Source organism: Sebastes fasciatus, chromosome 15 (genome assembly GCF_043250625.1).
Source record: "Sebastes fasciatus isolate fSebFas1 chromosome 15, fSebFas1.pri, whole genome shotgun sequence".
NCBI classification, from domain to species: Eukaryota; Metazoa; Chordata; class Actinopteri; order Perciformes; family Sebastidae; genus Sebastes; species Sebastes fasciatus.
Genome location: NC_133809.1, coordinates 4,753,144 through 4,766,235, shown reverse-complemented (window position 1 = coordinate 4,766,235; position 13,092 = coordinate 4,753,144). Strand labels below are relative to the sequence as shown.

General features: G+C 42.0%; 1 protein-coding gene across 1 annotated transcript in view; it reads right to left on the bottom strand.

Annotated features, from left to right (window-relative positions):
* The window catches only part of eif2ak3 (eukaryotic translation initiation factor 2-alpha kinase 3), a 38,729-nt gene that overhangs the window by 20,135 nt on the left and 5,502 nt on the right, over positions 1-13,092 (bottom strand). Inside the window, exon 2 of the mRNA XM_074660838.1 lies at positions 5,430-5,559. Within this exon, the coding sequence (XP_074516939.1) occupies positions 5,430-5,559 (130 nt within the window). The remainder of the gene's footprint in view (positions 1-5,429; positions 5,560-13,092) is intronic.

Here is a 13,092-nt window from a genome sequence, read left to right as displayed (position 1 = left end):
TTTAAAATGTGTGCTCCGCTCACAAAACGAAAACGCACTGAATTCAGGTGAAGAAGAACCTTATTTCAAGTCTTATTTTGATGCAACAATTTGCTAATTAGCAGGAATGTAGTAACACAACATGAAGGTTAAGTGCTCTGAAGATTTTTATTTTGGGTAAAAAGTTATGGTACAATTTTGTTTTGCTTCTAGGAGATGCACCGTGAATAACGATTTATTTTGATGCAAAGATTTGTACAGGAATGTAACACAACATGGAAGTGAAAGCAGTGCATTAAAAATATTTTGTCAATAAAATCAATGAATAATCGTGATAGATAATCTTGAGCTCAATATTCATCAAAATAATAATAAATAAATATATTTTTTTAATGGAGGCATTCATCCAAAATGAGCTGGAGCACTTGATGATTATTTGATATTACTGTAATCATGTCATTGTATTCCACCCTTGGGGGAATGTGGGGGTGCAGGTTCAGAGGGAGTGGGGTGTGTGTGTGTGTGTGTGTGTGTGTGTGTGTGTGTGTGTGTGTTTGTTGTTGCCGATGCTCCAACGATCCTGTCAAACAGTGTCAGCTCTCACCCGCCGCAAATGTGCCACTGTTGGCCCACAAGGCTACTGCTCCACTTAAAGGCGGCAGACAGTGGGAGAGAGAGAGAGAGACACCAAGTAACGCTGGAGGTTATAGCAGAACAAAATAAAAAAAAAAACACTATCAAAATCAGAATGTCCGGAAGAAAGATCGACTTTCTGCCAAAAATATCGCCCATCTGGCCCTTTTTTAATTTCCTTCACCACGCCGGAAGAATTATTGCTTGTCACATTAGTCACAGCGCTGCTATCAATCGTTAGTCATTGTGTAGTAGTGATCAATGAAATTCTCTCATTCATTTATACTGCATGCCGGCAGAGGCGTGTGTGAGTGTGTGTGTGTCAGAGTGTCCGTATTGTCTGTTATGTGATGACATCATCTCTGGACTGAGGCATTACCTCACCTCCCCTAATCACCCCCCCGCCCCCAGCACCACCACCACCACCAGCAGCATGACTCACTCCACGTTGGCACCGACTCCCTCCATGTAACCCCCCCCCCCCACACCACCCCTCCATCTAACACCCCAGAGCGACTCCTGGCTTTTTGAAGTGATGGCTTCTTTTTTTCTGCAGACAATGCTGTTTGTGGCTCCGCTGTCCCTCATTTCACAACAAAAAAAAAAACACGCCACACAAATACACACTCGACGGGATGCAGCAGGTGACTGGCTGCTTCCTCCCCGGCGTGTCGAGGCCAGCCAATGGCACGGCAGCAGACCCCCCCTAGCCTCTAATCACCGAGCAGACTGGTGTCTCAGGGACCCGGCATGCACCAATGAAACCGTTGCTAAGCGCTGAGGAGGCGTGGGGGGGGTTAGTGGCAGCCCCCCCCTCCGCCAACACACACAGCAGACATGCATCCCAGGTTACGGAGGGCATAGAGGGTAAAGCTAGATTTAAACTTACATAAAGTACATGAGCATAAAAAAGACAAACTCAAGCGAACTCTCTGGGGACCATAACAAATGACGTCACAGCGAGTCATCGGGTTCAGAGCTGACAGGCATCTGTCCTCGTTCCGCTCTGTCAGCCAAATGAAAGCCAACAGGTGAAAACACACATAGAGGGAGTCCAACACACACACACTCACAGACCCACAGTCAGCATCCTCTGTCACAACATGAGCACACTGGAGGATGACAGGAGGATGTTACATGTGTGTCTGTCTATGAATGTATTGACACTCCGGTGAAGTCTCACACACTGAGCACAGATGTAAAGGAAAGGAAAACAATGCAGTGTCCTCAGAGAGACTCTGAAGCAGCTGTGGAAAGCAGTCACATAGAAATACTTTATTTTGTTCTACTATTTTTTTCTCTGACTCTGACTTTTACTTGCTATATTTTCTAGGGAGTAACTATTTGCTACAAAATAAACTAAAACGACATTTAAATTAGCAAAATAATAACTGTTGGACCAAATTTTAAATAGTAAATGTCTCCCAAAAAAATAATTTTAATTAAAAATTTACATTTGCTTTGTTTTGAATAAAGGACTTTAACCTTTGATACAGTATAGTACAGTTTTTGTTATTAAGAAGAGTACTTATAACAAATACTTAAAGACTTGGTTCATTGGTATCATTGGAAGGCCTGTCACAATAATTACTATATCGACTTGTAGCATCGTCTGATCGACACTCGGTAGGTCCACAAGAAGCAATGAGATTGACTCCAATTAAAACACGTCTCCAAGGTAAGTTTTATCTGTTTCCTGAAGTGAATAACAGTTCAAAACACATATTTAAATCAGGTCAAAAATGATGTTGCTCCGCAGACATCTGTCTGTTCTCTGACTCATCAAGTTGCAAATATGACGTCATTTATACGTCTACAGGAGCGCTACTTATACAAAACAAATACGCAATTCCTTAATGTAAAAAATAATATATTTACATTCGTCAAAGTATATCCTTGCATGTTTCTTAAGATATGGCTCTTACACAACTTATTGTACAATATATGTATATATATAGAGTCCATTTTTATTTATTGTTTTGGTAGTGAGGTTTTATTTTATTTATATTTTATTTATTTAGGATATTTTAATATTTTCTTTGAAATTTTTCACATTTAAAGTTCATTGCCCTTTCAAAAGGAGATACTTGCATTATTATGCTATTATATTATAATTATATCAGTGCCATAAAATGGTCTTAAAATGACAATAATATTGTGTATCGCAATTATTTCTGGGAGAATATATTGTCCAACAAAAGTAGTTATTGCGACAGGCCTAATAATGAGTGACTTTCACTTTTAATTGAGTCATTGGCCAGAAAGGTATCTTTGTTTTTACTGAATTGTATGACTTTCTACTGCCTGTTGTTATAAGGCAAATCTATATCTAAGCAGCTACTTCTGTTTTGTCACAATCAATTCTTATAAAGATTGTTAAGATGAGGGGGGAAAAGAGAGTCAAACTAACAGTAGGAGAAACAAACTGACATTGGGGAAAAAAAACACACTTTCAACCAAGAAAAACAGCGTAGTTTTTGCCTCAACAAAAAATATGAAAGTAATTCATAAGCAAGTTGAAGACATCACACCATAGATAATCATGTTATCATTCCACTGACAGCATGAAAATATGCAGCTCCCATATAACAAGTGTGATATCTTTTAATTTGGTATAGTGGAGTGCGACTTTATATATTCAAGGTCAAATTTACATTCTGATACTCTATACTGCGCTCACACAGTCTCTAAACTTTGAGTGCTTCGAGGAACCTTTAGGGGTTCTCCACAGAATAACCTCAGAGGACCCTAAGAAGAAAAAGGGTTCATGAATTCTTATTTTTGAAATCTCACACACAGCCGTTCTCAACCATGTGCCATAATGAAGCAACCCCACACTACAGCGGCAGCTGATTTCAGTGATTAGTTCCCTCCTTCTAATTGTAGGTTTGCTAATCAGTGAACTTCGCCGCTGTGGTGTTTAGCTGGGATGAAAACATGCAGACTTTTCAGGCTGAATGGCACATACTTGAGAACCAATTCACCCACTAATATGGGAGGCTATTACACACTTGAATGAGATTATTCTATAGCGAGTAAGCCTGAAGTTGCTATATTTGGAAAGCTGAAGATCAGCTGAAACAGCTTCTTTTCATTTTATACACATGTTAATACATTACTTTTTTTATCTAATTTGTACTTCCCAGATGTAACCTATCAATCAAACAGTACTATTGGCTGGCTTTTTATCAGTGTTACCCACCACAGATTTATTCCAAACAATCAATCTACATCCATGGGAAAGAAAAAGAGCATCCCCAACCTAATAGAGCCAGGCTATTTTTCAGGAAGAAGCCCACCTGTCAAAAGATGTTAAACTTCATGAACTGGTTCTTGCTTTGTTATTGTTATACCAGACTAATAAAGCAGCAAACTATTTATATGACAGGGCCAGAGAGTTCATTATACACAAACACGCCTCACCAGCAGACCAACATTACACTGATCTCAGCAGCCACCCAGACCCTTGTTAGTATCAGAGGCTTTTTCCCCGAGGCAAAACTCTCACACAGAGCGAGTCCACATCAAAGTGAACCACGAGCATGTCTCTAGTATGTATCTCGGAGAGCGGTGCTCTGGGCTACGTTTCACTTTCAGCACGTCGGTGTGGGCGGTTTAAGCTTCTGTATACATGTACAGACGAGGGTCTTGCTGTGCTTGTATGTGTAAACCACTACAGTCAACAAAGAGGCTAATCCCCCTGGCAAAACAACTACTCTCAGATTTTATGTGGGGGTGTGTACAGTATGTCTGGTGTGTATGTGTGTGTACATGAAATGAATGTAAGCAACAGCAACCCTTGGTTGACTGTTCAAAGTGCGCAGAGTTCAATTATTGGTCTCACTGTCAACAGAAAGAACGCCAGGAGGGACAGAGTTTGCTCTGAGACTGCATCCTTAACCTCACACTGGCATGTCAAGACTGTGGAAACTGACTTTTTCATCTCCTGGTAGATCTTCATCAGCTGAACAGCGTCCGTTTAACCTCTTTAAAATGGATAGTTCAGAGTTTTTGAAGTGGGGTTGTATGAGATACTTATCCATAGTCAGTGTATTGCCTACAGTTAACGGCTGGCATGCCCCCGGCTTGGAGAGGCAGACAGGAGTTACTGCAAAACATATTGTAGACTAGGGCTGCGCGATATATCCAAAATCTTCTATCATGTTATAGGTAATTTCATATCTCAATAATGATATATATATATATCACGATATAGAATGTTTTCTGGTAATTCAATAAATAAATAGTCTATATGAAATAACCACATGGTAAAGATGGTGTGGATTAAATACCTGATAAATGAAAAATATTTTCTCATTTTAAAAACTTAAGTGCAAAATGAAAATAACAGTTTTATTATATAGATATATATCGTCATATTGCCCAGCCCTATTTTAGACAAAAAAAAACAAATCTATATCAGTTTAAGTGTACACTATATTTAGAATATTTTCACCGCTTTAACTTGCCGTGAGACAGCCGTTTCCAACGGGGAACTGAAGTTGTTATATCCACCTACAGTATGCTCTTGCCAAAGCCACCAGACTCCATTGAAAACGTACACTAATTATGGATAAGTACCTCATACAACCCCCCTTCAAAACATCTGAACTATCCCTTTAAGGGGCTGTGGTTGACTCTACGTTTTACGCCTCATTTAAATAGAAGTGGATGGTATCCTTTATAGTACTAGTCTACCAATGTGGTTAATGTAAATTATTATACATGAACTTAATTTGTTATGGTGGAAAAAAGGGCAGTAAATCTAGATTTGTATTGCATTAACATTCATTAACATAATGGAAAGGTTGGTTTACCTCAGGTTTGCTGAGGCTGGACGACACCAGGCACCCTGAGCCGACATCTAGGTCCCACTGCTTCCTGCCCTGGTTGTGAGGATCCAGAGCAGAGATCCGCCCATCCAGTGTGCTGATGATCACAAGAGACCTGAGGACAGAACACAAAGACTTCAGCACACTCTTCACATACGGATGTGTAGACACGTATTGCAGCTTTACATCCTGGCACGGATAAACTCTTTTCAGCCCTGGGCACCAGTGTTGACAAGACCGCCTTGCACTTGTCAAGGTAGCAGTGTGTCACTGCAAGCTGGTTTATTTACATCTAAAAAAAATGACACCGGTGTTGTTCTTCTCATCTTCTCAGTGGGGGTTTACATTTACAATCAAAGACAAGAAGACACTAAAGGGCAAAGAATTGTTAAGTGGTGGTGCAGATGTTGTCTTTCCTTCTCTAGTCCTCAACCTTGTTTAGCAAATAGGGTGACCTTCAACTGCAGCCAACAGCACACCTGTGCCATGACAAACCCCATCCTGTCAGCCAGTTTGGCTGGCATGTTGATTAAAGATGGGACCAGACCTGAGGATTATCAAACCTGACCAGACAGCCCACACATAGCAACTTATTTCCATAAAACATACAGTGAGCTTCTCAGTGGTTAGTGAACTGAAGCAGAAAAATGTGCCTTGTTCATTTACATTGCAATTTAAACAGCAAAGGCAAACCACATTAAAACATCAAATATGGCTGAAATGCTGGATGAAAGAGCTGCACGTGAGTGAACTTTTTAAATAAAAATGGATGGATGAACTAGATTAATAAACCATACACAATCACTCACAGCACATCCTACTATTTTCACGATTTTCAACATTCTTTAAAATGAACTGTAGGGCTGTTAATTTTTAATCCCATGATTATCCATAGTTAATCGAGATTAATCACAAATGAATCGCAAATTTTTTATCTGTTCAAAATGGACCTTTAAAAGGGAGATTTGTGAAGTATTTAATCTTATCAACATGGAAGTGGGCAAATATGCTTGTTTTATGCAAATGTGTGTATATATATTTATTATTGGAAATCAATTACCAACTCAAAACAATAACAAATATTGTCCACAAACCCTCACAGGTACTGCATTTAGCATAAAAAGATATGCTCAAATCATAACACGGCAACAGCTGTCAGTGTGTCAGTGTGCTGACTTGACTATGACTTGACCCAAACTGCATGTGATTATCATAAAGTGGGCATGTCTGTAAAGGGGAGACTCGTGGGTACCCAGAGAACCCATTTTCATTCACATATCTTGAGGTCAAAGGTCAAAGGACCCCTTTGAAAATGGCCATGACCAAGTTTGGAGCTTTATTTAACCTCCTTCGCGACAAGCTAGTATGACATGGTTGGTACCAATGGATTCATTAGGTTTTCTAGTTTCATATGATCGTATCTTTACTCTAGCTTTAAAACTGAGCTCGCTACAACCTCCGAAAGATTGATTGTGTTAATGCATTAAAGAAATGAATGGCGTTAAAACAATTTGCGTTAACACGGAATTATCGAGTTAACTTTGACAGCCCTATTTAACTGTCGGAGTCTAAAATTGATGCAGTCCAACAGAGCAAGCACATTTTAACCCCCTGGGACTGAATTTAAGATTAGTCTTAATATCAAAATAAAGAAACGAGGCTGGCAGGCAGACATGGTTGATTTCATTTCTACGAGTACTGAAAATGGTTTGCTTCTCTAAAGTCCTCCTTCTATAACAGTGGACTTCATTGTTATCTTCTTTTTTTTAGGAAAGACATAAGAGTTTGTTATAAGAGCACACTGCTGATGCGCTGAAACAGATGGTAACATGGACTGTTAAGAGTACACAGGGGGATTTGACGTGGATACTTTTCTCAGGCTTAAAACTGTTATTGCTGCCATAAAATTAGGCTCATTTACATGTTAAACCTCAAAGAAATGTTTTACGCGTCGACAAAGACCGTCTTTTATTCGACGGATTCCTTCAGTGACATTTCTGATTAGTCTTTCTTCTGGGCTTTCAAACATTGGCAGAAAATTAGTGTTCACAAATATTGGCTCGGCTGCCCACGATGACAGCTCAGAGAAATACTGTTGAGAAAACAACCAAACCTTGTATTATTTCACTTTCACAGATCTTTGAGAGTCTCAGACACAACAGGAATGAAAATGTTTGGCCATCAGAAAAGCATCGAAAAATATTTTCATACAGAATACTGGTATTGCAAAATAAAGTGGACGCATTTTCCACATATTTCATTCAGAGGCATTGTTGGCAGAGACACAGTGAGGAGCTAAAAATAAGGTGCGGGAGGGGGGGGAGGGATAAGAAGCAGGGGGTGAAAGTGTTTTCCCTTAGATGATGTATGGGCTATGGATTTCTCACAGCACCAGTGTGCTTTACCTCGGAGGAAAGATTGTTTAAATTATTGTGGTGACAATTAATTCTGCAGCTCTACCAAAACTTGAAGGGCTTTTCTCCATCAGTAGTACAAATTCTCCAAATTTGTTTTACTCTTCTTTATGTGCCCACACAGCAAGATTTGTTCTCTCTTTCGTCTACTAACTCCAGGCTAAAAACAGTCTAACTGAGTTGAATGAATCGAGACATCCAGCCCCACCCTTCGCCTAACTCTTTAAGGTTCTGCCGCATTGCTTGTCAATCATGTCCTGAGCTCTGGCAGGGGCCACCTCCTGACTATTGATTTGTATCTGTCTAGAGGAGATGCTGTCAACTGGGCTTTTAGCTTTATTTAACACACACACATGCCGTCTCTGAGCACCTACTGCTTGAAATCCACACAGCTGGGACCCAAGCAGCTTCCCTCTGTTGGCCACTGGGGCATATGGAGTTTTAACTGCCTCCCTCCGGGGCAACTAGACAGCCGTTGCTGAGGGAGGAGAGACAGTGTTACACTTGTTCACTTTCACAGCTCAGACTGGCAAAATTAGGAAACATCATCCATCATCTTTATATACGTTGTCAGCCGAGTGTATCTGCATCCCCTCTGCTATCCGTCACTCACACTGAGCAGGTGAATTGCGACTGACAAGCTATAATCCCTTATTGATCTCACCTATCGAACAGTCATGAAGGGGAAGGAGCATGTTCAAGGATGTTTAAGCCTGAGGAGAACTAAGAAATGGATTGTTTCAGAGAGTGCAAATCAATTTTAGGAAGGTTTCACTTATCTCTCACACATTCACAGGAAGTTACACTTGCTGCTCTGGACCAGCCAGTTCAAATCTGGAAGTTTGCATAAAAATGCAAATAGGATCACTAAACTGTAATGAGCCATGTGTCTTTCAGCCCCATCAAAGCCGAGATTATCTCCCCAAATCTGCTTTTACCATTACCAGCCTCGCCACTAGCACTGAAGTGTGGAGTACTAAGAAAAACATTGTTTTTCCTCTCAGCCACCAATAAAAACAGAGCGCTAAAGCCCGCTCTCACCCTCTCGATTGGCTGTGAGAACCTGCCAAAAATATTAGGCTGATTGGTTGTTGCTAAGCAGTCGGCTCTCTGAGAGGGTGGAAGCTTTGGCGGCCTTTCGCTCGGCCGGGCCCGCCCCCTCCAAGTCATGCTGCGAATGTAGAAGTGAGGGAAGAAGTCACTGAGAGCATCGAGTTCAACATGAGAGATGGAGAGAGGGTGAGCGAGAGATAGAAGAATTTCATTGAGAGAGATCAAAGGCTTTTGTGGACTCTTTGTACTCCAGATAAAGGATGAGGAAGAGTAGAGAAGGGGGTCGGGATGAGGGGGGGCACTTAACTCTACAACTTAGGTATCGTGATGGTGATGGAGAAAACGAGCAGTGGAGGAGGGGAAGGGGGAGTAGCTATAAAAATAGTACTAAATCGAACAATAAAAACAACTCAAACAAAACAAACAGCCCTACTGTATCATTTAGAACTTGAGGCAATTTATTTTCCACGTCTGAGCCCCGAGACACCGCCGCTCTGCTCGTCACCAAAGGGATAACATGTAGCCTGTGGGGCTGCTGCTGCCGACTGTGACATATGCGGGCGGCGGAGACACTGAAGAAGACGTTGGACTGGAGAAAGAAGAGCGAGGAAGAGGGAAAGAGCAGCGAGGCTGCCAACAGACTGAGGGTTGTTAGCGTCCTTGCCTGTAATGCTGTCAAAGTGTCATAATAGTGCAGGGTGCTTCTTCAATCACAAAGTGTATGGTGGAGCAGGGAGCCAATTAGCCTCGCTCTCACCAGACTCTCTGCTCCTCAGAGACACTCTCAGCCTCAGTCTGCACACACACCGGCAAAACCGAGCTGCTGGTAAACACACTCCATTGAAAGAAGCAACCAGGATGTTTACACAGGCCAAGTCTCCAAGGAGCGGGAGCCGCCGAGCCGGACCAATCGCAACAGCCTGCCACTTCGCAGTGGCGAATGGTAGCACTGTTTTGCTCCTCGCTTAGCCAATGGGTGGGCAGCACTGCAGACTCTGAACCAATAGCGGGCCAATAGCGGGGCAGAGCTGCCTGTAACCATGCAACAGCGAGCAGCCCTGGATGCACGCTGGAGTGTGGAGTTCTGCTGCCGCGCAGCTGCAGCTCAGCCTGCCGCGCAGCCACCGAGAGGCAGAACAAAAATACGAGAGCATGGGGAGCACGTGGGGAGAAAGTTATGGATGCAGCTCTGAGCCAGCCGCACCCAGCACCAACACCAGCTACACCAGCTGCACCAGCAGGAGGGGAAAAAGAGTCAAGTGCATTCCTTTAAACTGGGCACATTCTTACAGATAAGGTTTTAAACAAGTCTTCATTCAGAATCAGAATAAGTCCAGTTTTATCACAAATATGTAAAAAGAAAAACAACACCAGTGTGAACAAGCCAAATACCAAACAAGTTTTACAATCTTTCAGATAAGTGTTTCAATTGTGGTAATCCCATATTTCAATTCATGATATTTAAAAGGAACCTGCAGGCAGTTAGCACAACACAGCATGAAACCAGAGCCTGGTCTTTTTCTTTGGCAAACAAGAATATGATCCCACGTGCCTAATAATGCCTAATATAACTGAACAATTACAATAACACTAGATTAAATGTCTAAATTACAAGTTACACATAATCACAGATGACGTACTGTAACACCTGCACTTAAACACTGCTGAATGTGACCTGACGGTTTATATAACTGTTCTCTAAACCTGTGAAATAAACAAGTGATATTTCTTTTTGTAACAGCAGCTGAACTAATGAGGACTTGAATGACAGATCAGCGATGTGCAGTCTGCTTTAAAATCGACCTCACATCCATCAGGGTCACTGCAGCAGACCACCGCTGCAGAGAGCAAAGGGTGTGGTTTTGAAAAAAACTTCCAGCACTAGCATAAAAACACACCATTTAACAGTGTTGCTATCACCCTCTCTCTCTCTCTCTCTCTCTCTCCTCCTGCATAAATGCACTCCCCGCTCCAACCCGTATCATCTCACACGTGGTAAAATCCAAACTCTATGGCGCCACACTCCTGCCTGCTGATTGGCTGGGCTGCAGCTCTGATCCGAGGATCTGATTCGTTGTTGCTAAGCAGTGAGGAGCCACCGAGAGTGAAAACAAGACAGCGTGGTCCTTCTAACTAACAGCTAACTCCTTGTTTTTATCCTCCCCTCCCTCCCTCCTTCTCTCTGAGTATCCCACCTTTTTGCCTCTGCCCCACCCATACTGCAGTGCTGCAGGATGGGTTCCTGCCGACTTACCAAAATAGCCACACTGACCCAATAAACTCATTCCTCTTGATAACATATTCAAATTGAATATTGTTTAGCAATATTCAAATTGAATATTGTTTAGCAATCACATTTATGAAGAACTGGTTACTATTTCTGTCATGGTTATGAAACAGCCCGCAGACATCTTGTTATATGAGCCACAAGCTCGTCTATAACCCAGACATCAAGAGTTCATCAAGTGCAGAGGAAGTCAGGAAGTCAGTGACACTAAACGTGATCACATCCCAACATCACAAACTGCTGGTCAATTTTTAGGCAACTTCTGCACACTAAACAATAACTTAGAAAATAGAAAATAGTTGAATAAGACAAAGAAATAGCACCAGACACGAATAAAAACATGGTTACATAAAGAAAAGACAATGAGGATAAAATAGGTTAAAAGAGATTATATAATGTTTGAAGTGAGCTGGAGTTAAACATTCAGACCTCTCCGATGTAAAACAACTGCTGCACACCAACGGAGTTTCAAGTACTGAGCTTAAAGTGCTCAATTAAAACTTCCCAGAGGAAGTTCAATCATCTTCATCTTGACCTGTTATTTTGGGGACAGTTTCTATTTATAAAACCCGCAACATCTCCCTGGTTACAAAAAGTGGACTACTGAAACAAAGTAAGAGGAAAAAAAAATAAAACAACAACAAGGAAATGAACTCTCCCCTCCCAAAAAAATAAATCTTTTCCTCCTCCTCCTTTACCTAACTATAGCCAGACCCATGTGGCCAACTCAAATTCAGAGCACTAGCCCATCTCTCTGACGCAATTGGCCGACAAGTCGCCCGGCTTGGCGGATTGGCTGTTGCTAAGCAGTAGGCTGGTGGGAGCCAGCCGGCGAGCACGGCGGCCCAGAAGAGCTGTTGCCGCTACATGGCCCTGAGGGGGGTGTAGGGGGGGACGGAGGGCGGGGGGTGTTGGCGGTGGGGGTAGCAGGTTCAAACAAAGCTGCTGTCCTCTCTCCTCTCACCTCCAAGTGCTCCCTATGGTGCTGGAGGCCCCGGTGGAGCGCTCGCTGGCGGAGGCATCAAACTTGGCAGCGCCGTCACATGCACACTTCAAACATGTATGCACATACACACACATGCACTGAGACAGATGTAAACACAAGTCTCCAGAGCAGAGTTTGTAACGTATAGATGGCGGCGTTAAAAGTGAGGTGACAGCCGACACGACAGCCGCAGCTTTCGTCACAAACTGAAGGCCGGATCAAAGCGAACATCTAGAATATTTATAGATTACAGGATACAGGGGCGGATGAGGGAACGGGGATAAGAAAAAAACAACTGCACCTGACAGAAACTTAAAAAATGTTGACATCTGAGCTGGTTTTCAAGCTGTCCGCGTGAAATGTTTTCAAGAGTCTGCGTTTGAAGTGCTCCACTACAAAATCTAATTTGTTAGAAAATAAAGGAGTTTTACTGGAGGTCTTTAAAACACAAAGAGATCCAGGCTGTGAGAGCTATTATATTGTCAACACAAGTGATCCTTTCCCGGTGGAAATGGTTGGATTTTGTGTCATAAACAAGGTCATAATTCTTTTTTCTTTTCTTTTTTTCTTTTAACTCTGTAAAGTTGATCAAGGGTGTGTTGTTAACATGATCATTATCACCACAGGACCTGGTCTGTTTGACTTGGAAAACAGCAGCAGGTGCAGATAAAGCCTTGAAAGGTCACTGAAGCAAGTGGCGATTTGTTTTCAAAATGCTGACCTAATTAATGCCGAACGTGGAGCCGATTACTTCCCAAAAAGTGTTCAAATTTATTGCTTCACACTTAGTCATAGCTGAGTTTCTTTTCTATTTTTAAGTCCAAGTTCACCGTCATCGCTTAGTTCGCTATGTTTAAACTCTCTATTATCAACACAAACCATTCTGTGCTTTCTGTTTACAGTACAGCC